The 26,801-nt window shown below is 38.5% G+C and overlaps 1 protein-coding gene across 1 annotated transcript in view; it reads right to left on the reverse strand.

The window, feature by feature from the left end:
* Nucleotides 1-4,357, reverse strand: part of LOC140161651 (receptor-type tyrosine-protein phosphatase F-like) — a 29,664-nt gene extending 25,307 nt beyond the window's left edge. Inside the window, exons 1-2 of the mRNA XM_072184953.1 lie at nt 4,213-4,357; nt 2,817-3,113 (exon numbers count right to left, since the gene is read on the reverse strand). Coding sequence (XP_072041054.1) covers nt 2,817-3,113; nt 4,213-4,357 — 442 coding nt within the window. The remainder of the gene's footprint in view (nt 1-2,816; nt 3,114-4,212) is intronic.
* Between the last annotated feature and the right edge of the window lie 22,444 nt (nt 4,358-26,801).

The following is a 26,801-nucleotide window of genomic DNA, read 5'->3' on the forward strand; positions in this document are numbered from 1 at the left end:
ATGGGAGCTAAATAATTAATTTGGACTTGTGTTGATACAGCTACATTGCATTACAGATCTGTTTATGGCCTTACGAAACAGCAGCATTAGATCGGAGTGAAGGAGCTTGCTTTTACATAATTAGTTAGTCCGGAGCTATGCTATATTATGGCTTTTAAAGTAAGAATGAGAGATATCGGGGTATACAAACTCTATGCCAGATTATCTCCTCCCTTACACGCCACAATACAAAAATTAAACACACTCCAATTGAAGAGATTGCACATTCACAAAAACACAGGAATAATAATACCTAGAGCTGATGTTCCTCAAGGGCCACGAATGTCACGTGCTCGCTTCTGAATTCAGAAGCGAGCACGTGACATCTGGATCACATTTTGCGGCGATTTGACCTCAACTGATCCAGAAATGACTTTGATTTTTTGTCTCGCTTCAGGGTGGTTTTCACCAAATTTCATGTACCTGCAACAATCTATGGCGATTTGAACCCGGATGATCCCGAAATGACCGTGACATTTTTCGTCTCGTTATGGGGGTCGTTAATACCAAATTCCATGAACAATCAATAGCGATTTACCCCCGATGACCCCAAAATGGCCTTGAATTTTTTTGACTCGCTTCGTGAGCCGTTCACACCAAATTTCATGAACCTACAACAATCTATGGAGATTCTACGCAGAATAACTCCGAAATGACCTTGTCATTTCTTTGCCTCGCTTCGGGGTTGTAGGTTTTCATGACCTACCACAATCATAATGCCAATTTGAACCCGGATGGCATCGAAATGATCTCGACATTTGTTGTCTCGCTTCGGGGTCATTCCTACCAAATTTCATGAACTATCTATGGCGATTTGGTGACTTTTAGCAAAATCACCCATCCCCCTACTCGATCACCCTCCCTCACCCTCCATTTTCGCACAATATCGTAACCTCTTTGAGTGGGTCCGACACTCCCATTTAACAAATCATTAGGTTTTAAAGTTTCACTGCCTGAACAGAATTGAGTTCTCTCCTGAGGTTAGGGACACACCATCTATGGCGATTTGAACCCGGATGATCCCGAAATGACCGTGACATTTTTCGTCTCGTTATGGGGGTCGTTAATACCAAATTCCATGAACAATCAATAGCGATTTACCCCCAGATGACCCCAAAATGGCCTTGAATTTTTTTGACTCGCTTCGTGAGCCGTTCACACCAAATTTCATGAACCTACAACAATCTATGGAGATTCTACGCAGAATAACTCCGAAATGACCTTGTCATTTCTTTGCCTCGCTTCGGGGTTGTAGGTTTTCATGACCTACCACAATCATAATGCCAATTTGAACCCGGATGGCATCGAAATGATCTCGACATTTGTTGTCTCGCTTCGGGGTCATTCCTACCAAATTTAATGAACTATCTATGGCGATTTGGTGACTTTTCGCAAAATCACCCATCCCCCTACTCGATCACCCTCCCTCACCCTCCATTTTCGCACAATATCGTAACCTCTTTGAGTGGGTCCGACACTCCCATTTAACAAATCATTAGGTTTTAAAGTTTCACTGCCTGAACAGAATTGAGTTCTCTCCTGAGGTTAGGGACACACCATTTGACTTGGGGAGGGGCTGGAAGTTGAGGTCGGTCGGGGCAAATTATCTTGATTCAAAAATTCCAGTTCCCTGGAAATCAAATGGTGCATTCCTTAGTGTCTGTCAATGAGGTGACCAGATCACCAGAATGTTATCATACGTAGCAGTATATGACAGGGATTCCCTCATCAGCTCTCATCACATTTTGTCATTCGTCGCAGTAGCAATCTTTTTCTACAAATTAATATTCAGAAGCTAATGTTTCATTTTATAGCTTGTTTCAGAACAAAATAAAATCATAACAAATTATCAAGATACAATAGTATTATTTGATTATGTTGAGCTATAATAAATTTTCATTCACCAGACATGATAGATGTAAACAAAAAATACAATTGGTATGATTTGCTGCTCTGACTTTTACCATGTTTACTTTTTGTCTTAGGCTACTGCGTCAGCTTTATTAATGGGTGGTATGCAACTAATCTAATCTAATAAAGTGACTCAATGGAATTGAACTATGGACCAGGTAGTTGAGAGCTATAACAAGTAGGTTTCAGCAGTAGGGCATTTGAAGTATAGTATATTATAATTTGCTATTTATTTCAAGTATTTGCAAAGTATTAAAAAAGAAAAAGCGTTGTTTTTCTTTTGTGATCTCAGATTATATATTGCACAGCATAAAATTCCATTTTCCGCGGTATGCATAAAAATGGTGAAAATTACCCAGCTCGTTTTCTACACAATTTATACACCCCTATACATTACTTATTTCAATTTATGAAATGTTTATGCTATCGTCTTGCTTATTGATTTTTTTTCTTCAAAAAAAGCCAATTGTATCTGCTTTGTTACATCCTGTATAATACATAACTCAGCAATACAGGATGTATCTAAAACAAATTACAACTTTAAATACATTTTGCGACTAGAAGAAACGGGATATGTTGTGTAGAATGATGTTGACCAAATCAGGATTTTTCTGTGTAGAGCTTTTGTGTTAAAGCACAGATCCTGTGACAGACAATTTACTGTGTCATACCAAACTTCAACTGGTATAATTTCTATGCATTGAGCCACAGGCAACTCATGAAGTATTATCATAGGGACAAGTTAGGATTTTATCTGCCTCTGGATAATGATTCTTAAATAAATGGGATAGGATAAAAGCCAATTATTCTGCTTTCGACCGACATATGATACAAAGAGCCATTGTATTTTTAATACTTGTACTAACCTTCTCCTAAAGTTGTAACATACTTTACATCACTGTATCTCCCTGTTTGAGTTCCACTGATGCCAGCCACAGTGAATGAATACTCGGTACATGGACTCAATCCTGAGATGGTCACAATCATCTCACTGGCAATCGTAGTACCACTACTAACCACTACTTCAGTTCCAGTTCGTAACAGTATGTATGAGTATCCCGTGATGCCATCAGGGCATGTGTCAGGACACATAGCCACAGACCAGGAGAATGCTATACTTTTGGTTAGAACATTATCCAAAGCAATGCTTGTAGGTGGATTAACTGTAAATAAATATAAATTAGACAACTGTGTCAACGCCTGAAATAATGTTTAAATGTGCAAAGTATTCTTTATCATTGACATATCGGTCACTACAAAATAAAAGATCACCTCAAAAATCATGTAAAGGGCACCATAAAAAGGTGTGTAGTTTAAGTGCAACCACAGATCCTGAGGGAACCTCATCATTAAAAAGGAATGTGAAATCACATGTCCATTCAATTTCTATGTACCAAAGGTCCAGAGGCACCACAAGAAGAGTGAGAGTTCATATTTACTTACTATCATTCTATAATAACAAATGTGACAATAACTATAAATTTGAGGTATCTGTTTCAAAACAATAATATCAATATGTGATAAAGTGATCAACGACGTCCGCAATTAGTATTAGTGCATTTGTGTATCCATGGCGACGTGAACGCCTGAAACAAATATTAGCTTCAATTTGGAGAGAAAATGAAGTGGGATAGCGAGTGGCTGTCAGAAAGTTGAAAATGATATAGGTATAACGCTCCACAATCAAGATATCGATAATATAAAATAGTTTTTTTATAATGCCAGGTCGCACCAAAGGGGCTTCTAAAATTTAATTGGCACTGCATTTGGTTTTAATAAATGACGACATTATTTCTAAGATCGGTTGATAGCACAATACAAACAAGGAGAAAGAAATTGATCATGTTGATTGGGCAACTTTTTGATGGATTACATTTTTTTCATTGGTTAAATTACGTCAGTCATTCGTTACACTACATTAATTATTCCAAAACGTCTTTGATTTCTTTATAAAATTTTGACAAAATTTGACGTTTGACCTTTGTGCCTATAACTCAAGAACTGTACATCGGAGATAGATCAAAGTATACTTTTTCTGAATCCTAATAATGAGAAGAGTCTGGGGTTTTGAAATTTGAGCCCTGCATAAGCAGCCATTGTTTTATGCAAATTAACATTTTCCCCTACTTCCTTTTTTCTCCTTTCCCGATTATGCTGTTCAGGAGGGTGCTTAGAAAAACTAGCAAGCAAAACATTGGTGTTCCAATTTTGTCTAGGTGTACCCGTTATTTTATTTAAATTGATTGGTCTATCAGTATTTACCTGTTGATCCTACCATAAAGCTGAATTGACACGATGCCGAGTTACCAACAGCGTCTGATGCTGTCGCTCTCACAAACCACATACCAATCTGTAGACCTGACAGCATGTGTGGTGATTGTGTAAACGGTAGCGTTGTAATTTCCATCTCATTTGCGGAATTCGTGTATAGTATACTAGTTACTTGGCTTGTGGAAGGGAAGGTTATTTCCGGGCTATTGAAGCTGATTGACGAAGAAGAAATGCTGATATCTGATATGGACGGGCAAACTATTCCTTTAAGAAATTTTAAAAATTAGATGATTATTATAGTACAGGGCGCTATGGGTTTGGGATATTATATTAGTGGAATCATTGTTTTTTTGCATCCTTACACATTAAATGGTAAAAAAAAACCACATTCTATGCCCCCCTTTTGGTTGCCACGAGGGGTCAAATGTCACAGTGGGGAAACATATAGACGCAACTGTGTGCATCATATTGTTTATGCATATTTTTGAAGAAACATCATTTTTAGAGTATTCGATAAAAAAGTCATTAGGAAGGAAGGTTTTTATTTGAAACTCTAATGGTGACTCGTAGGTCAAATTGATAGAATTGTACATTAAACACACCTAAACAGACACAATGCAAATTGCAGGTAGCAGCTTAATCAGCGCCAATATTGCAACATTGAAACAAATAACTATACAAACATCCAATCCAATCCAACCCCCACCCCACCCCCAGTAGGCAATGAGGATAAAGTGCCTTGCCCAAGGACACAATACGTTGACACGAGCGGGGCTCGAACTCACAACCTATGGATTATGATTCGGGCGCCTTATCCACTCGGCCACACGTGCTCCATTCTGTCATTTAGAAATAAATTGTGATTGTTTTGTTAATTTTACAATTCTTTGTCTATGACGGGAGTGAAGTTCGGGTACACATTATTGTATCTAGCATGAATAGTGAGGATTGTAATTATTCATTCATGTATATAAATATTTATCTCTTTTGAATGACAAGCCGAGGGTGTTTACCAATTATATGTATGTCTTACACAATGCTGATGGTAATCGAATACATCCCATTAAATAACGTGTGGATAAAGTGATTTTCGACCCTCTGGCGTAAAACTACTGCCATTTTGTTAATTTAGCTAATTTTTCTATTATTATATTACCACATATTCTTCTTATAAAGATATATATTTAAAATATGTATCAATATTGGCTGCTCTAGATTGCTGGAAATTCAGCTTTTAAATTGGGAAAAGTTCTTTTTGGGCCACAATGTATTTTTATACCTTGTATACTAAGATACTAACCTGTGCGGAAATACTGAAAGTGGCAGGTTGCAGTTAGCGTGGTAGGAACGCCATTGTAAAATTCGGTAGCTGTAACTCTGATGATACTATTCCCCAGGGGAAAAGTTTGAAGCATATGGGGAACTACCTTGTTAAAGGTTCCTAAAGAAGCATCTGTCTCTGTCTTCCAATAAGAAAATTCGACGTTATCCGGGTAATAAAAGTTTTGTAAACTTGGAGCGGTTATTACTTGTAGTCTGTCCAAATCATCCACCGCATTTTGTGGGCATGTTACTGAACCAGTTAGAAAAAGAAGACATTTTGGAATATCAAGGACATGTAAAAATAACAAAGCTGACTTTAGTATATTTTGCTGGAACCATATTTCGTTGTATTTGACGTTCTAAAATAAAATTGCGCTTTCTTGGTGTGAAACCTAAACCCTCTCTTACTTCTAAAACCCTCTACTCCTTTCCCCACCAATCAATGTTGCAACATCGAACATCTTGAATGGGGTGGGACATATTTGAGGTACCTAAGTTGAAATGTTCAAACAACTTTAACTGGGTTTGTATTGTATTGAGTGATTATTTGACCCACTGTTATAATCAAAATATCTAAAAATGCACCATGTGCTACTCATAGCGCTCTGTCCATATACCCAGTAGATAATATTTGTAGGTGTTACACTCCCAATCAAAAAATAAATAGTTGGCACACTTTGACAATATGTTGGAACTCTTCATTGCTGCATGCTCTGAGAGTTCAGTGAAATTAGTATAACAATGTTTGATGAGAAGTACAAACCTTCCCATTTCCACTCCCCTCCCCCTTTTCCCTTCAACCAATGTTGGGGGACTGTAGAGCCCAATGTCAAAATTGCTTTCATCAACTTTGAAGTTATTATACCAGAGTGTGGCAACACTAATTTCTTTGATTGTCTGAGGGGAATCCTAAATATTGCATCTTTATTTCGTTTTTGGCTTATAACTTATTATTAAACCTTCTTGTTTCACACAATAACAGAGTATAGTGTGAGCTTTATCATTAATGTCATATTTTGTAAAAATATGCTTGTTTATTGCACTGCTCATGCTATTTCGCGCACAATAATAGACATGTCTGAGGGAAATCCTAAATATTGCATCTTTATTTCGTTTTGGGCTTATAACTCCAGAACGGATAATCATAAAAGCTTCTTGTTTCCCACAATAACAGAGTACAATGTGGGCTTTATGATTAATGACCAATGGCAACGAGTAATCATGGTAAGTTACCAATGACAAGCACATATCCGATATTAATACGCTATAAAGCATACGCTTATTATAATAATTCAGTGCAGTTTGTCCATTATGTAATGTGTTTTTTTTTCTTATTGTTAATTGCAATGTCAAATAAATGTCATATACCTGTATCAAGGGGTTACAGAGCTACAGGCCTTTGGGCCTTTACTGTAATTCCTTCACTCATCGTTGTATTATGCATTTCCATAGTTTATTATATATGTATTATTCCTGATATCTTTTATAATGTATTATTCTTATGTATTATTCTTGTATCATGTAATGAGTGAAAAGATAATAATAAATCTATCTATCTATCTTAGCATGATAAATAAACAATCTTTATAATACAAGCATATCTGATTAATAAAGACATACAAAAAATCAAGTCAAATGGCAAGAAACATTATTTAATTAGTAGGATGACAATACGCATGACCAGTATACACGCCAAAATAGCGGTACTCCTACAATAATCATTGACTGGTCCCTAATTGTAGATACCTTTGGGCTCAAACTGATGGAGTGTTTTAGGCATGATATAAATAAAGTGTGGTGTAAATTTGATAGAAATAGCTGTTTCCGTTCTAATACTGTGAAGCAAAATAGAAAAGTAGATGATTTTGTAAACAAATTTCTCAGACAATCAAAGAAATAATTAGTTGGCACACTTTGACAATATGTTGGAACTCATTGATGAGAAGTGCAAACCTTCCCCTTTCCCATCCCATTTCCCCTCACCAGTGTTGGGGGGACTGGAGAACCCAATGTCAAAATTGCTTTCATCAACTTTGAATTGGGGGAAAGAGGCAGCGATTTACAGTTATTATGCCAGAGTGTGCCAACATTAATTTCTTTGATTGCGGGTCTGTAAACCTTATGTCTATCATACGTGTCACGTCATGTCACCGTCGCGTTGCATCATGTCACGTTCCTTCACCATGGTCACTGACCATTGGTCAGTAAGGGTGAAAGCAGGAGATTGGTATCCAGGAAGCCGTTTGCTCAACAAGCAATAGACTTGATGAAGACAACACAGCCTAACCAGACAGCCAAGGACTGGACAGCTAAGGCATGGAAAGGCCAATGGCTTCAGACTTCCTCACCACTCCAACGCTTTGTCACAGACCCAACAGACACCATCCCAGGCTTCAATCTACCCAGGTTTGCTTGGACAAAATTAAACCGCCTGAGAAGTGGAGTTGGACGCTTCAATGCCAACCTGTTCCAATGGGGCTTAAAGGAAAGCACAGCATGCGAGTGTGGTAGTGAGGAACAAACAGCCGACCACATCATCTCATCCTGTCATCTCCATAGACCACCGAATGGTATCTCCGGCCTGATTGAAGTTGACGAAGCCACCAGGGACTGGTTGATGCGTACTGGGCTTGAAATTTAATGTTTTGGCTTTTATATCTTGTTTCTTCCTGACATACGCAAGAAGAAGACCATGGTCACGTTGAGATTTTCCGCGTTCGTGATAGCGTGAACATTATATGTTATTCATGATATTATGATACAGATTTTCTTGCTTTTAAGGGCTATAATTACATTTTGTTTTCCCGGGATGTTTTCTTAAAACCGCAGAACCCCCTCCCCCCGGTCTCATCTTTGGTTTGGAAGGGGTTGTGCGATTGGAATTCCGACAAATGACCACACTATAAACCAACATTTTATGATAAGGTTAGAAAAGGTATATAAAGGATATAAAACGTCTTTATGACATTCAAAAACATTTTTTGAAAACATACTGCAAAATAGTCTATAGGAATCGGATAGCAACGTTTGCACAGTATTCCATACATGTTTACTGCCTACACTTTATTTAATTATACTATATTAAATTTGTAGTGGACACAACAATTTCACTCCTTATATTTTGTATGACACAACTTTCAGAATTTCAATGGCATTACATTCATGAGTAATCAAATTTAATTGATTAATTTAATTAAGTACCAACTAAGAATAAACAACCTTGGTTTATAATTAAGGAATAACTCAATTATTAAGGAATAGCTCAATGATTGAATAAAACAAATATTTCTTGGGTATTGTGATCTTTATAGCTTACTCTTATAATGTTCCCAAATTTTATGCTCTCCCTCATCATGCTCCCCTATCTACCACAATGAAATAATGGCTATTTGTGGTTAATTAATTACCAATTACTCAAGAACAAGACAACAACAGGCATTGGTTCGAGGCGTTAGGACACCTGGGATAGTGTTTTTTTTTTTTCTTCTCAATTTATTTTTATTCTGATCTCTGTAAGTCTATCAGTTAGTATATCAGAACGATATTGGCCCTGCCGGTCATGGTTTAGATAAACAGGGATAAACCAGAGAAAATTGTTGATCCCAATTTTCATTTAGTAACTGCTCTCAACAACTATAGGTGCTCAATCTATGATTGAGTCTGACAGATTGAGTCGATATGTCTGATGCGCTCTTAGGGCCAATAAAAAATACGTGAAAACGTCGATACCCGAGCCCTTAATGTGTTGACAAAAAGTTATTTTGCAATAACATTTTGACAACATTCTAAATATGTTGCTGCAGTGTGTTTTGATACAAAAAAGTTTTCATAATCTTTATAAAACCCGACATGTTAAGTTATCAAAACGTTTTTACCAAAATTAAAATTCAAAATATAATATGTAAACGATTTGAAAACGTTTTGTGTTTGCTGGGTTGATTAAAAAGTTTTTAATTTTGCTCAGACGGACACTTTTATTGGGATACGCTGTATTCACGAAGTGGATATTAGGTCCGTATGCACAAAAAGTTAGACCAGGTCTAACTTTAGACTATACGGAAATTAGACTTCGGGAGGAATTCCTTTAATCTTTTGTTTTCCCCCTGGGTCAGAAAGAAAGACGCATTCCAATACACTGGAACTTTGTAGACTTCAAAGCAGCATTTGACACAATATGGAGGGAGGCCCTTTGGAAATGTCTGCGATCAGTAGGAGTAGACACCAAACTGGTGAACCTCATTGCTAAAATGTATGATTAAACCAAATGCTCAGTCGTGGTAAATGGAAAGATTGCCGATTGTTTGAAGTCATAGTTGGTGTTAGACAGGGATGTCTTCTCTCACCATGCCTCTTCAATATATATCTGGAGTTTGTCATGAAGGACATTCAAAATCTAGGTTCAGGTGTGCATGTGCAGATGGGTGACATGTTCATTAACAACATCCGATGCCACACTCATGGATATGGACTTTGAGAACCTGCAAATCTCCACTAATGAATTGGAAAAAGCATGCAGTAATGGATATGGACTTTGAGAACCTGCAAATCTCCACTAATGAATTGGAAAAAGCATGCAGTAGCTGGGGAATAAAAATTAACCCAACAAAATGCAAGATCATGTCTGACGATCAAAGAGATATCATGCTGAACCAAATGCTCATTGACAAAGTAAATAACTTCGTCTTTCTAGGTAGTAGTGTGTCCTCAGTAGAAGAGTATGGATGGCGGATACCTTCAAAATACGCCTAAGATAATACGCCTAACCTTACACGTCTAAGATACAATCTTAGGCATCTAAGAATTTCGCGGTAGACTTAAGGGGACTCGATCTTTTGTGCGTAACTATAGAGGGCCAGGGGATTCACTCTATCATTAAAAAAATAATTTGAAGAAGTCAAAGAGCCCTAGGAATAAAAACTGTAGTTTAATTCACGCCAGATACAATTTCTTTATACGACAAAAATTTATTTTTGTAATCGAACAAAAAACAAACGTTTTATATATTTTAAATTTAGCCTGAATCCGTAAATATGGTACCTCTCGCCCTTTTTTAGGTCAATGCTATTTTTACCATTATGCAGCGAACCATTGTTGAAGCCATTTCACATACATGTACAAAACATTCTAGAGAAAGAATGAGGACATATAGTGTTGAAATATCTTTTGATGATTTCGAATGATAATGTCATGAAGTCGTAAATTTTAAGGTCAAATTCCTAAAACCAAAACAAAACATTGCGACGCAGATAATTCCCGACTTACGCAATTTCATCATCACATCAGTGTTGATATTATTTGTTTGAAACCTTTCCCAAACGTGCGTGCTATTTATGCATAAAACGGCTAATCTATCTTTACAAAACGCGTCTTTTTTAGTAAACAAAAGGCTAAAGATGGCATTATGAGATTTATCTTTTATAATTACACTCATCCGCTCAACTGCCACGGTGGCCGAGCGGTACAAGCGCTAGACGCGTAATCGAAGCCTGTGGAAACTTTTTTTCTTCAAAATTCATGATCGCATTCCGAAATGAGTCACTTGTCGGTAAATCATGTATCGTATCCTTAAATCAACGAATGACAGGACCAGAAATCCCAAACAACCAATCATCTTTGACTTAACTTACTTTACTTAAATGCACAGGCCGGTGTGGCCCTTTGCTCTCTGCCGAGTAAGCCTCCTCCATTCAGTTCTGTCTGTTGCTGGCGTCTTTAATAGCTTCATGTGGGGTCATTCCCAAGTCCCTCTGAATTTGGTCCTTCCATCTGGTTGGTGGACGACCTGGTGGTCTTTTCTTGCTGAAGTAATTAATGTAGGCTTGGTGGGGAAGCCGATGTAGAGGCATCCTGAAGATGTGCCCAGCCCATTTCAAACGTCTCCGGCAGATAACATCATGGATGGAGCAAGTGATGTTGAGACTCTGTCTGATGGAATTGTTGCGTATTTTGTCAAGTAGGGAAACCCCAAGCATTGCCCCAAGGCATCGCATTTCAAAAACATCCAGTCTGTGACGATCAGATTCACGTAACGCCCAGGATTCTGACCCATAGGTGGCAATAGGGAGAATAAGCGACTGATAGATCTTTACTTTCAGCGATCTGGTGATGTCATGGTTAGACCAGATAGTATTTTTCAATCTACCAAATGCCCAGGCTGCCAACTTTGTGCGACGTTTAATATGCTCTTCTACTGAGGGCACACTGCTACCCAGAAAGACAAAGTTATTTACTTTGTCAATGGGCATTTGGTTCAGCATGATATCTCGTGGATCGTCAGACATGATCTTCATTTTGTTGGTAATTTTCATTCCCCAGCTGCTGCATGCTTTTTCCAGTTCATTAGTGGAGATTTGCAGGTTCTCAAAGTCCATGTCCATGAGTGTGGTGTCAAAATCTAGGCTCAGGTGTGCACATGTCACCCATCTGCACACCTGAGCCTAGATTTTGGATGTCCTTCATGACAAACTCCAGATATAGGTTGAAGAGGCATGGTGAGAGAAGACATCCCTGTCTAACACCAACTAGTACTTCAAACCAATCAGTGATCTTTCCATTTACCACGACTGAGCATTTGGTTTGCTCATACATTTTTGCAACGAGGTTCACCAATTTGGTGTCTACTCCTACTGATCGCAGACATTTCCAAAGGGCCTCCCTCCATATGGTGTCAAATGCTGCTTTGAAGTCTACAAAGTTCCAGTGTATTGGAATGCGTCTTTCTTTAGCCTTTTTATAGATTTGGCGTATTGTAAATACCGCATCTGAGGTGCCTCTGAAAATCCTGAACCCACACTGTTCCTCTCCCAGATGGTTATCTACAGACTGTTGTATTCGGTTAAGAACCATCCTACAGAATACTTTTCCCGGGATTGACAAGAGGGTAATAGCTCTGTAGTTGGCTGGGTCCAGTTTGTCGCCCTTTTTGTATACAGGGTTATTAGACCTTTACTCCAGTCTTCAGGGATTTTTCCTTCAACCCAGGCGGTGTTGATGATCTTCAACAACATTTGCTTCATCATGGGTCCTCCTGCTTTCAACACTTCTGCTGAGATCTTATCCCAACCACACGCTTTGTTGTTTTTCAGCTTCTTGATGGCCTCTTCAACTTCATCTATACATACAACGGCATTTATATAGCGCAATTTCAAAGAAATGATCATTGCACTTTACAGAAAAACTTACCCTACTACTAAAGACTACACGTAAACAAAAATATGCAAAAGAAACAACATAAAATTAGCAATGGTTAAAAAGATGGGTTTTCAAGCTACGTTTGAAAGTAGTAACTGTGGGAGATGACCTAATGGAAGAAGGAAGATTGTTCCAGATTCTGGGTCCAAAGACACTGAACGATCCGTCGCCTATCAGTCTGTTTGTCTTAGGAATTATAAGGCGCGTAAGATCTTGATTTGAACGAAGACCTTCCCTAGTTGGAACACGGATGGTCAGACAGTCAGAGAGGTAGGGTGGTGCCAGATCGTTCAATGTCTTGTAAATGTAAAGTAGCACTTTGAAGCAAATTCTCTTGTCTATTGGAAGCCAGTGTAACGAATTTAAAAGAGGTGAAGATGAGTGACGGCGTGGAACTTGGAAGATAATGCGGGCAGCACGGTTTTGAAGTCTTTGTAAGCGAGCAACGTCTTTGCTTCTACATCCAGACAGAAGGGCGTTGGCATAATCAATCTTGGATAACACTAGTGCCCGCATGGCATTACTGGATGCATCTTCGGTGACAAACCTACGAATTCTGGACAAGTTCCACAAGAGAAAGTTAACTGTTTTACAAATAGATGTTATATGGTTAGACATGTTCATCGTAGCATCAAAAACAACTCCCAGATTCCTGATGGTAGCAGATGGAATTACTTCAGCATCACCAATCTATATATTGATGTTGGAGAGACTGGGCATATTGTGTGGAGGGGCAGCAATGAAAAACTCAGTTTTGGAGTCATTTAACTTGAGCATATTACAAAGCATCCAATCACGAACTTCCTCGACACACATGGATAGCTTGAAGATGGCGCATGCTGAATCACCAGGAATCTTGGGGTTGAAAAACATATAGATTTGAACATCATCGGCATATATGTGAAAATGTAAACCATGACGACGGATTATGTTAGCAATATACTGAGAATATTTTGTGAACACTCTTGGCCCAATAATAGAGCCTTGAGGTACGCCACACTAAAGAACATGCCTATCAGACATCACCCCTCCAACAGATACTCTAAACTGACGACCACTTATGTAAGACTTGAACCACTGTAGGACTGTGCCTTTGATACCAAAGCCATGCTCTAAACGAGAGAATAAAATGTCATGGTCAATGGTATCAAAGGCAGCAGAAAGATCAAGCATAATTAAGAAGACTGCCTTGTTATCATCAATGGCCCTAGTAATATCATTGGTCACCTTGAGCAGTGCTGTCTCAGTGGAATGCTTTTCTTTATAGGCAGACTGACATAATTCATCAAGCTCATTAGCACGCATATGGTCATTGATCTGGATAATTGCAGCCTTCTCAATTAGCTTCCCTATAAAGGCGATGTTTGAGACGGGTCTGTAGTTCTGTAAGTTGTTCCAATCAAGATTGGGTTTTTTGAGGATAGGTGTGACAATTGCTTGTTTAAGATCACCTGGGAAAATACCATTTGTTAAAGAAGAGTTAATAATGTCAGTTACACATGGAAGAACAATATCAATATTCTCCTTTAGCAGCCAGGTGGGAAGGCTGTCAAGACTACATGTTTTGTTGGCACATTTCATAATAATAGAACGAACATCATCTTCAGTCAATTCTCTGAAATGATCAATATGATTTTGAATAACAACATCACTATGTAGTGAGGACACCGAGTCATTACCTGGAGGAATATCAATTACATTACTACTACTATCCTTTACACTACTATCCTTAACACTACTATCCTTAACACTACTATCCTTAACACTACATTTTATACTAATTCTAATTTTTTCAACTTTTTCATTAAAGAATTCAGCAAACTTGTTGCTTAGCACATCAGGTGTGTACAATGATGGCAGACTTTTCTCATTTTGGTTTAGTAAAATACCAATGACCCTGAAAGTATCTTTTGGGCTAGCATTATAAAGAGCATCGTTGAAATGTGTCTTTTAGAGTATGTAACATTTTATTGTAACAAAGATGCTGCTCCCAATAGGATTCCTTATCTGATGAAGAGCCACTTTTCCTCCACTTCCTTTCAAGTCTACGTTGTTTACGCTTTTCTTCTCTGAGATCGTCATTATACCACGGAGGGCGAGAGCATACACGACGAGATCTTGTGGTTGCAGGAGCATGTTTATCAAGGACTCTAATAGCAGCTTTCTCAAGGTGATCCAGAAGATCATTCACATTTATTTATTTTTTTATTTATTTATTTACATAACTGGCTAAAATACATCAAAAATACACATACAAAGCATGTCATAAAATAAAAATTATAAAAGATTGTCCCGGTAGGCTAGCCAGGAGGAGCCAGGAGCGTGAACACTATCACCCAAGTTGTGTGACCCCTCCAACCCACCGAGACAAGTGAACTCAAAACATAAATATTAAGTATTAAATATTGCACATTTAGAATAAGTTACATATTACACATTACACATATTTCATCAACAATAACATAAAATTTAGGAGTCCAGCTCCAGCTCTTGCATAGTCATTTCAATAAAATGTGTTTTAAGGTGGCTTTTGAATGGCCTCATATTTTTATACAAAATAAACTGATCCCTGATGGACACTGGAAGTGCATTCCAAAGACGGGGAAAATTGACACTGATGGTATACTTAAAACTATCGGTTTTTGGGGTGATGTGATTGTTAAAAAGCAAATTGTCAAGATGGCGAATGTTTACAGTCCAGTTGCTGAAATGAAAGACATAAGAATTTGAATTTGAAATACACTGGCAGGTTTCTAGGTTTCGGTTTCAGACTGTTATTTAGTTCGCAATTAAGATCAGTTTTTAAAGCCACTGGATCCACCTTTCTGAAATCCCTTAATGTACTAGTGACCCTTAAAGGTGGTGGTTTACTTTGTTGCAGAACAAATCTTACCATGTAATGATCAGAGCCATAGGCAGTGCCAGCATCACAGAGTCTGACCAAATCTTCCTTCTCAGGAGTGAGTAACAAATCAAGAGTGTTACCAGATATGTGAGTGGCCTGGGTAACATGTTGGTTGAGTCCAAAAGAGGATAAAATAGCTTGAAAACGAACAACCTCGGATCTGTGAGGCTCGTTCATGTGGAAATTAAAATCCCCAACATGATAAGTTTACCTGTCAACAAAGAGACCTCCTGGAGGAAATCCTCAAACTCCTCCATGAACCGATTAAGAGTAAAGCCATTAGCTTTGGTTGGGTGGGGACGGTATATGATAATATAGTGAACACCATTGTTTGGATCTAAGATACTTGCATGTTCAAAGGTAACTGTCTTAGCATTAAGCGGGTGTAAACGAAACGCGAGTTGAGCCTTACTAAGAACCCCAATACCACCATGATTACTGGTACCGCGTGGGATGTTCAAGAAGGTATACCCATTTGGCTTCAATTCGCCAATGACAACTGGGTCATTGGTTGCTAACCATGTTTCAACTAAGAAGATAGCATCTACATCGTGTTCACTAATATAGTCATTACATGTAGTTGTTTTATTTCGGATTGATCTCGGATTCCAGAGTCTCATGTTCATTAACGGTTCACGATTTATATAGGGTGTTATGAGGGTACGGTTGGGCCTATCAGTGTGAACAGGCTTTATGTGCAGTTCATTTTTCCTTTCAGATGAGATATGAACAGGTATACTGTGAACTGAATCATCTATGGAATTGTGGGTGGAATTGTTTGAGATCAGCCATGGTTTTCGTCGGCCACCTCTTTTTCCACGTGGTTTTGAATGGAAAGAGTTATTGATTCCAAGGGAAGTAATTGTTCTCCAAACCTCTGTGGGTAATCGGGGTAATGATTGCTTGGTTGAGTTGTTGTAGGTGTTCAGTGCAATCAGCTGTTCAGAATTGTAAACAAGTTTGGGTTTGATTTGCTGATACTGATCATGATCAGTCTGGTTTGGGCCTGGGTTTGGGTTAATGTCCCCGAATATCAGGATGTCAAGTTGAAAAGACGCAGATGTGTTACTGCTGTAAGGAATGCGGGCACCAAGATACTTAAGTGTCTGCAGTTGATTTCCATGTTGTACATGTAGGCCTACAGAATTCCAGTCTAAGCTAGTGTATAGGAGACATTGGCAATTTGGTCCATTATTGATGGCCAATAAGATGACCAGCAAGACATGATATAATACCATTGTTCAAATGTCAGTTTATCTCCACACATAAAACAAGATGATGAAACCTTATTCAACAAGGTGATCAAAGATGATAGGGTCTTATGCAACAAAGTGATCAAAACGATGGGACTTTGTGCAACAAGGTATGAAGAGGTGTGAAAATCAACCTGGGACCAAAGTCACTGTTGGATGAGTATGGTTTCTGTGTGTTAAGTAAAATACATAAACTATATTGAAAAGGGCAAACTTGCTGTAGCAGTGTTAACAGGCTCCGGGATGGAGTTAAGTATATTACAGTCCCTGGGGGATTCTGTATTCAGATGTTTACTGAAGTTTTCCTCCCAGCATTTCATTACTTCCTCTGGGGCTGTTTTCAGTGAACCGTGTTTGTCTTTGGCTGCAGTTTGAACTTTGTTTTTATCACCTGCTAGCTTTGTGATTTTCTTGAAGAGATCATGGCTTATGTTCTTTGCATGGGCTTCTTCCATTTCTTGAACGTCTTTTTCAAGAAGTTTTCTTTTCCACTGCTTCACTTGATATTTGACCCCTTTGTTCAGCTTCCGATAGCACTTCTTGTTTGGAGCTGATGGGTTGTTTAACTCAAGTGGCACATTTTCCTGACTTCTTCAGGCAATCCCTTCACTTGGCGAGCCCTCCTAATACCAACTGATTCTTCAGTAATTTTGTTTGTGGTGTCTCTGAACTTAGCCCACAGGTCTTCTACATCAGTATCCTCCAGTTGAAGCAGGGTTTCAAAAGTACCACCAATCTTGGCTCTGAACTCTTCTGCAATCAGGGGGTTGGTAAATCTACTGACGTCATAGCTTTTTGGAGTTGTTTTCAGGCGTTTGGTTCTGACTGGTGCTGACACCACTTTAGCGATCACTAGATTGTGATCTGAGCCCACATCAGCTGAGCAGTATGATCGGCAATTCTGGATGCTACTTAGGTTCTCCTGTTGAGTTATGACGAAGTCAATCATATTTTGTATTTCCCACAAGGTGAAGTCCATGTTACCTTTCTACAGGCTTTATGCTGGAAGCGGGTGTTACAGACTGTCAACTTGTGGAGCATGTAGAATTCCAACAGTTTCTCCCCTCTGCTGTTGATCTTACCAATACCATACTTGCCCATTGCGGGGGTCCAAGCTTTACTGTCAGAGCCTATTTTGGCGTTGAAATCCCCCATCAAGATAAGTTTCTCCTTCTTATTGACTTTCTGAAGGTGTAGCCCATCATAAAATTCATTACTCTCTGCATCACTGTGTGCAGTGGTGGGGGCGTAAACATTAATGATGTTGAGTATTCCGTCCTTCATTTTGAACTTTGCTGTTAGGATTCTAGAAGAGACAGATTCATAGCTGACAAGGCATTCAAGAAGTGGCTGTGATATTAGAAGCCCAACACCTTCTCTTCCAATGCCATCTTTCCTACCTGTTAGAAGGATGGTGTATTCATCTTTGTTGATGAGTGTCTCGGATTCTGTCAGGTGTGTTTCGCACAGGCCAAGGATGTCAGGACCAAATCAAGACCAAAACCAATCATCTTAGGCGTATTCAATTATTAACCAATGAAATCTTAGACGCCTAAGATTTTACACGCCTAAGATTTTTCTTAGACGTCCGAGATTGACCGTTTGACCTATTTGACCGTGACTAGTGATCGCAAATTCGATCATAGCGCCTGTTGTTGTTGGTCCGACCCTGCAAATGATGTTACAGGTTGTGTTGGCATGGTTGGCGGTCGTGTTATTTGGTCAACCTAATACTATCTGATACAAAATGGGGCGGCGATTTGCCATAATTCTGTCGGATTTTAATGGCACTTCCCTGATAACAGTGAATAAAATATTCGAAACTTAGGCCTATAGAGGCTGTATCAAAATGATTGGTACCCATCAGTTACCAGTGATATAGACATGAATACCATATCAAAATGCAACCTAGGATTCACATAATTTGTTGAATAATGTCATAAACAGTCATATAACTATAAACTATGGCCATTTTAAGAAGACCCTATGTTGCATTTCAAAGAAGCAGGCCTTTAAATACCCATCAAAACTGATGGGTACTAATCATTTTGATAAAGCCTGTACATAAACTGAACTGAACTAATTATCCCGCCGTACTTTATGATCATTCACTGCGCATGGTATCTGTAATACGAGCTAGTCTTCTAGGGTGCTTTGCGAGCTAGGCGTGCCATCACATTGGTGATACCGTCCATCACTAAAATATCAATCTTAGACGTGTAAGAAATCTTAGGCGTGTAAAATCTTAGGCGTCTAAGATTTCATTGGTCAATAATAATTATAATTGAATACGCTTAAGATGATTGGCTGTTTGGGATTTCTGGTCATGTGATTCGTTGATTTAAGTCTACCGCGAAATTCTTAGACGCCTAAGATTGCATCTTAGACGTCTAAGGTTAGGCGTATTATCTTAGGCGTATTTTGAAGGTATCCACCATCATGGCGGAACACTTCTTAGACGTCTAAGATTGCATCTTAGACGTCTAAGGTTAGGCGTGTTATCTTAGGCGTATTAAGAAGGTATCCGCCATCCATAGAAGAGGGTATTAAACGTTGCACAAAGTTGGCAGCCTGGGCATTTGGTAGATTGAAAAATACCACCTGGTCTAACCATGACATCACCGATCGCTGAAAGTAAGGATCTACCAGTCGTTCATCCTCCCTATTGCCACCTATGGGTCAGAATCCTGGGCGTTAAGTGAATCCTATCGGCACAGACTGGATGTTTTTGAAATGCGATGCCTTAGGGCAATGCTTGGAGTTTTTTACTTGACAAAATCTGCAACAATTCCATCATACAGAGTCTCAACATCACAACGATGTTATCTGCCGGAGACGTTTGGGCATATCTTCAGGATGCCTCAACATCGGCTTCCCCACCAAGCCTACATTAATGACTTCAGCAAGAAAAGACCACCAGGTCGTCCACCAACAACCAGATGGAAGGACCAAATTCAGAGGGACCTGGGAATGACCCCACATGAAGCAAAGACACAAGCAACAGACAGAACGAAATGGAGGAGGCTTAATCGGCAGGGGGCAAATGAACACAACATCCTGTGCAGTTAAGTCAAGTCAAGTAAGTCAGATTACTATCAACAATTTGATGAAAAAATACAGTGAACACTATAATTCGAATGTGTTATGTAAACTTACCGGTTGCTTCATTAATAGAAATCGTAATTGGACAGGAGCCTCCTACACAACTCATCGTATCGATAGCTGTTATTGTTACCTGACGTGTTCCAACAGCGTAAAACTCATTTAGTGGTGGATTGTAAATGTATTCGTATGGACCTATGCCATTTGTAATCGTTGGTGTGTGTGGATAGTTTGGATACGACTCTAGTTGATAAGTCTGTCCTGCAGATACATATCTTGTTAAATCAAAACACCCGGATAACATCTGAACATCTATAAAAAGAAAACATCATGATACCCCCGGAATTCATACGGCAAGTATAAAAGATGGCATACAGAAACATATAATATTATACTTTATAGACCTTCTCAAATTATGTTTTTGCCTACTTTAAAGTTGGAATAATATTTAATACTGATGGAAAAATTAAGCTGCATGCATTAAATGGTTGGTCTTAACCCTGGAATTATGGAAACTTTTGGGCCTCATAACTGCTAAATTGTTGGTCTAAAGTATATAAACGTATACATAATATTATTTAAAATGGCAAAGACTTGATAAATTTATCTATGAGGTCAAATTTGGGCCGAAATGCTCATTTTTGGCCCTAAATTTAAAAAAAACACGTTTTTTAAATTAATTTATAAAAACTAGATCGAAATATCGAGGAGCCGTTTTTTCATTTGTCTGAATTTAAACCAACTTCACGAAAAATATTTGAAACTTGGGCGAAAATCTGGCTTTTTTATGATTTTTTTTGAAAATTAAGCATTTTTTGCCCATTTTTGGTGCAAATCTTCAAAGTTGGTCAAAACTCAAAGAAAAATTAAAACGGCTCCTAGATATTTTGATCTTGTTTTTAAAAATTAATAAAAAAATGTTTGGCCCAAGAATTGTTTGGTTACGTTTAACGAAAAGAAGTGGGCCAAAAACCGTTTTTTGGGATTTTGGGCCAAAAATGAGCATTTTGGCCCAAATTTGACCTTACAGATGAATTTATCATGTCTTTGCTATTCTAAATATGTATACTTTTATATACTTTAGACCAACAATTTAGCAATTATGAGGCCCGAAAGTTTCCATAATTCCAGGGTTAAGACCAACCTTATGCAAAATAAATTTAGCGTGTTATTGCAATACAGGGTGTCCCAGAAAAAAATTACCGGGCGAATGAATTTGGCCGTAAGTCGAGAAATATACATCAAATTCTAAAAATCTAAACATCAGCATGTAGCCCATGTTATTCTGTATCTTATACGCTAAATTTTAAATCGGTTGACTGATTGCGAAGAAATGAGCAATTACATAACGCATGTGTCAATTCACTTCATTCCAAGTTTGAAAGAAAGATGAACATAATCCGCACTAGTGGTTAACTGCCATATTTTGATCATTGTCATTCTTGGCTCAAATGTTCTTTGAAAAGTTCAAATATAACATATTTGTACAACCTAAAATTTGTTGGAAAGCTTCTAATTGCAGAAGTTTTCTCGGACAAACTGTTATTCATTCATCTTCACTGAAAGCATGAATAACATATCACCGTCGAATTATAAAATAGATAATGTGGACTAAATTTAATGAGATACACAAACTTTAGGAAGCGGTAAGCGAGTATGAAAAGAGCGCCTGTTGGTCAAACCATGGTCAAACTTGGAATGAACTGCTTTGATGTGCGCATTCTGTAATCGGTAATTTCTTCGAAATGAGTCAACCGAATCAAATAAATTTTTTGTATGTGATGTACAATAGAATAGGCTATGCGACACATTTTAAAGTTTTGGATTCCGATGTCTATTTTCTCGACTTACGTTCAATTTTATTTACTCGGTATTTTTTTCTGGGACACCCTGTATATCTCACCATATGAAGTGCTTCTGTCTACCGTCGTGGTATAAGGACCGGGTAGCTGACCACCATCATTAGCCCCCCTTACTCTGAAGCGATAACTTGTTCTGCACTGTAAATTGTTAATTGTAACTGTGACAACGTCATTGGTACTGGACTGGCTAATCGTTGCACCTTGTATCACATCATTTGTATTGTCCGTAATATAATATTGATAGATAGTATTACCATTTCTGCTTCCACAAAGTATTGTGTTGTAAGTAAACGTCAGAGAGTTTGCTTGAGAACTTACGTGCTGTACATTAGTGGGTACAAAACTTGGAGCTGTGATATAAAACAGAGAAGCTAAAATGATAGGCATGCATACATATAAATACCGACAGGGCCGGATTAATTACTTTTTGGGGGGCCTTAGGCCAGGCCAAATTTGGAGGCCCCAAACTCACCGCACCGTGAGGATGGCACGTACATTCAAGTGTCTAAGTTTTGGTTTATAAATAGGGGCCTACTATAAGATAGACAGTGGCGGCGGAAGCATAGGGAGACGCGCATATTTTGTTCCGCTTTTACTAGGTCACTTGCGCGCGAAGTGCGGACAAAATTTCAATTTCAGCAATTTTAGGCCAAAATTAAGGTGAATTTTGCTATGTAATGGCCCAGTACGCTCGAACCGCGCAAAATTGTGCAATTTTACCGTATTTTTGGTCCAAAGTATAGTATTTGGTGTTATAAGGAACATGCACAGGGTAATTTTGGGGGCCCCCAAATTTTGGGGCTGGCCCAATGGTAAATCCGGCTCTGAACGGTATCCTTAATATGCCTGGTAATCAAATATTCTCAACACAGATCCAAATAGTAAATTGGGTACTCACTAAATATATTTCGATTCCTATCAGGAATCTTGTTCACTCTGGTGTGGTGAGTGGTGGTGTTTCTAGATCATGTTACCGGCAAACTTAGTGACGGATTTTGATGACATCACATGGGCTGCTTGCCGATTAATGATCTGATCGTAGATCCTATCAGGTTTGTACGCCCCTCGTCCTTGTTCATGGTGGTGTTGCCTCTACTCCTAATACAGATGGCCTCTTTGAGCCAACGGGTTGTTTTGTTAGCCTCTTGGTCGATGACTTTGGCCTCCTCCCACCCAATCACGTGATTATTTGTTGCAATGTGCTCTGCTATGGCCGACTTGTATGTTTCTGTAATTGATGCTTTCCTCTGCGCTCTTGTGAACGTTTTCTCACCTGCTTTTTCTGATTCAGTCTTGTGTTCTTTTAGCCTAGTGGACAGTAACGACCTGTTTCCCCTATACAGATTTTAGGGCAGCTCTTGCAAGGGATTTCATATACTGCTTCGGCTGTTTGGAGGGGGTCTCGCATGTCCTTCGGGTGTACAAGAGCGTACAAGGCCTTTGAGGAAAAAGATCTTCCGAAACCTAAGAATTCCAAACCTAGCGACTGTTAAGAAAAGAGCAAAGGCCTTGTAGTGCTACCGTACGTGGAAGGCTTATCGGAACGCGTGTCCAGAATTTTCAAAAAGTACGGTTTAAAACCACATTCCACCATCCGAAAAGCCCTTGTACACCCGAAGGACAAGCGAGACCCCTCCAAACAGCCTAAGCAGTATATGAAATCTCTTGCAAGAGCTGCCCTAAAACCTATAAAACGTTCACAAGAGCGCAGAGGAAAGCATCAACTACAGAAACATAAATGTCGGCCATAGCAGAGCACATTGCAACAAATAATCACGTGATTGGGTGGGAGGAGGCCAAAGTCATCGACCAAGAGGCTAACAAAACAACGCGTTGGCTCAAAGAGACCATCTGGATTAGGAGTAGAGGCAACACCACCATGAACAAGGACGAGGGGGCGTACAGACTTGATCGAATCTACGATCCGATCATTAATCGGCAAGCAGCCCATGTGACGTCATCAAAATCCGTCACAAAGTTTGCCGATAACATCTAGAAACACTACCACTCACAACACCAGAGTGAACAAGATTCCTGATCGGAATCGAAATATTTCAAGTGAGTTCTTAATTTACTATTTGCATCTATGTTGAGAACATTTGCTTACCAGTGATTTATGAACGATCCTGATGATCATTGGACATGTTGGAAGTAAAAATCAACACTTCACCGGCGACATGATACTTTTAAATTATGTAGTGATGGTGATGGTCGATAAAACATTGATCGATCGATCGATTGATTGATTATTGATTGACAAAATAATGTATTCAATTTATTGGGGGCGGGGTGGCAGATTATCAGTGTGATTATTATTTACCACGATATGAAAATGACCTCTTCTGACGCTCGCTGGCCGATTTGCGGCAGCTCGTTTTAACGGGGCTAGTTCTACCAGAAATGCTTTCGATATCAAAAGTCCTCAAATCTGAAAAACACAGCGAAGTATTCTTTCGTGGCTTCACATGGATTAAAATGTAACAAATGCTCACATTTTGATTGGTCTCAAATATTACTTAAAATAAGCAGTAATAAATAGATAAAAAAATACAATGTACATCCTTACCTATTTCATTTGTTGTAAAGGAAACTTGCGCGGTTTCGAAATATCTGTAGTTATTAGAGCTATCCATAGCTCTAGATTGAACAAAGTAATCGTAGGTGGAGTATGGATAAAGTCCAGTTACCTCTACCCAGTATGAGTAATAATTCTGATATGTCGTATCTTCGAGGTTCCATTGGCCCCAGTTAGTAGACTGTTGCTGCATGTTCAATGGGTCGGGAGCATTACATCCATCTTTGTTTGTCAACATGTAGACAACCCGAAATGTACTGGGTTTGTCAGGATCGTAACATTCCCATGACACTTGATACGTTGAATATGTGACAGAAGTTAGTTGAACTGTTTTGACGTCACATTGACCTAAAATCAAGCAGGTAATTCAAGCAAAATTAATACTAATGCTAGAGAGTAACAATAACAGGGCCAACCCAAAAAGAAGAGTCGAAAAAGGTGGTCAAGAAGGCTGTATACAACATGTTTCTTGTATTGCATGTCCCAACCAAAAGTTGTCAGTATTGACATAAAATTGCCCGATTTATAGTCATTTACCATTGAGCTTTTTCAAACTTAGGGCCGGATTTACATTAGACCACATAGTTCCGGGCCCAAGCTTGCCTAATGTATGTTCCAAAAAAAAAAAAAAAACACGTTTTGGACTGAAATATGGTAAAATTGCAAAATTTTGCGCGCTTCGCACTTGGGCCACTGTATCGCAAAATTTAAACTTATTTCCTTTGTTTTTAATTTTTCTTTTATATTTATACTCTGAAAGTACACTTTCTTTTCGATGGGGGTGCGTCGCACCACCTGCAGCTACCCCCATTTTTGTTTGGTGGATTTGGGCCCCCGCCCATACAGGCTTGCCCCCAAGAAAAAGTCCCAGCTACGCCACTGGGTCGTATCAGGTTAAAGACCACTAATAGGCCTGGGCCGTACATTGAAATACGATGAGGAACTATTTGTTTTCATGGCATTCGAAAATACTGCATTTAAATCGCTGAAATTGATCAAGTTATATAGCCAAAAAAGTACTTTTTAGAGTTTGATGCTTCAAAATGGTACATTTTCTCTCATTATATGCCATTTTTGATGTAATAGTACCAAAATTCATACGCACGGCTTCGGCTTTTAGTAAATAGTCGCCCTATCATATTTTAACTTTCAGCTTCGAGGGCGCACTGTCATTTTAAGGTGTTTACGGTTCAGTGCGTTAAAACAAGAAAAGTCTCAGGTCAACCTGTGTTGAATTTTTGATCATTTGGCATCTAAATCATATAGTTTCACCTGATATTGGTGGCATTGAACTGTGAGAGTTCTGAATATGAGAAAATTCCACCCGAAATTAGGCATTTTCCCATTGAAACCCGTGTAATACATAATTAGTGGTATTTAACCATCAGCCACCGTACTCTCACACTTATCATAAGTCTCTGCACGAGGGGCACTGAGGAGGGCATATGCATCTCGATTCTTTTGAAAATGTTCCCTCTCCCGGACCCTCTCCGGACATCCAAGTTAACCGCTAGAGTACTGAATCGCTCCTGCGCGCCTATAATAAAACCAATTTCTTACATTACGTTGTATAAATTTATTATATTACATTTGCGGACAGTTTGTACGTCAATATTGTACCGAAATCCAATTCAAATCAGATTTATTTATTTCACGTTCATTTACAAGTGATATTAAAATAAGTATGTACATGATATCTATACGATATTATATATATATATAGAATCCTACCTGAGATTTCTACGACATAAATGTATAATAGATATAGAAAGCTGAAATACTTCCTGGTCGTCGCCATTTTCACATGGATGACTGCAGCGCGGAAATGGGATATAACATGTAATGCAGCGATATCCAAACAGGATTCACAACCTAAGCAGAAACCGACCTGTGGTGACCTATTTGAGTAGCGCTGGTTCAGACAATGGCAACTAGAAATCGTGCACCAACATAACATGACACAAAGTAACGAATAATAAAATAAAAAAACCTTTCTCAGATTTAACGAATAATTGTTTTTGATGTATTTTGTAGCTAAAACTAAAAAAAAAAAAAAATCAATTATTATGGTAAGCCGTATGACTAGTAGTTAGAAGAATCGGCTAATAATTTCAAGAATAATGACGATCATAGGCTCCTAATGGTTTTATTTGTTGGATATCCATCACGCCGGTTTGTTTGATGTGATCATTTATTAATTCTCTAACAAAATATTATACAATGTTCAAGACCTGAATGATACCAATGATTACACTAATAAACTGCATATACACAAATATTTTGTAGCAATTTTTAACATAGATTTTCGTTTCTATATCAAATTATTCATCTCTTTCTGTTTTTGTGGTAATTCTTGTTCTATAAACTGT

This window comes from Amphiura filiformis, chromosome 1 (assembly GCF_039555335.1).
Source record: "Amphiura filiformis chromosome 1, Afil_fr2py, whole genome shotgun sequence".
NCBI classification, from domain to species: domain Eukaryota; kingdom Metazoa; phylum Echinodermata; class Ophiuroidea; order Amphilepidida; family Amphiuridae; genus Amphiura; species Amphiura filiformis.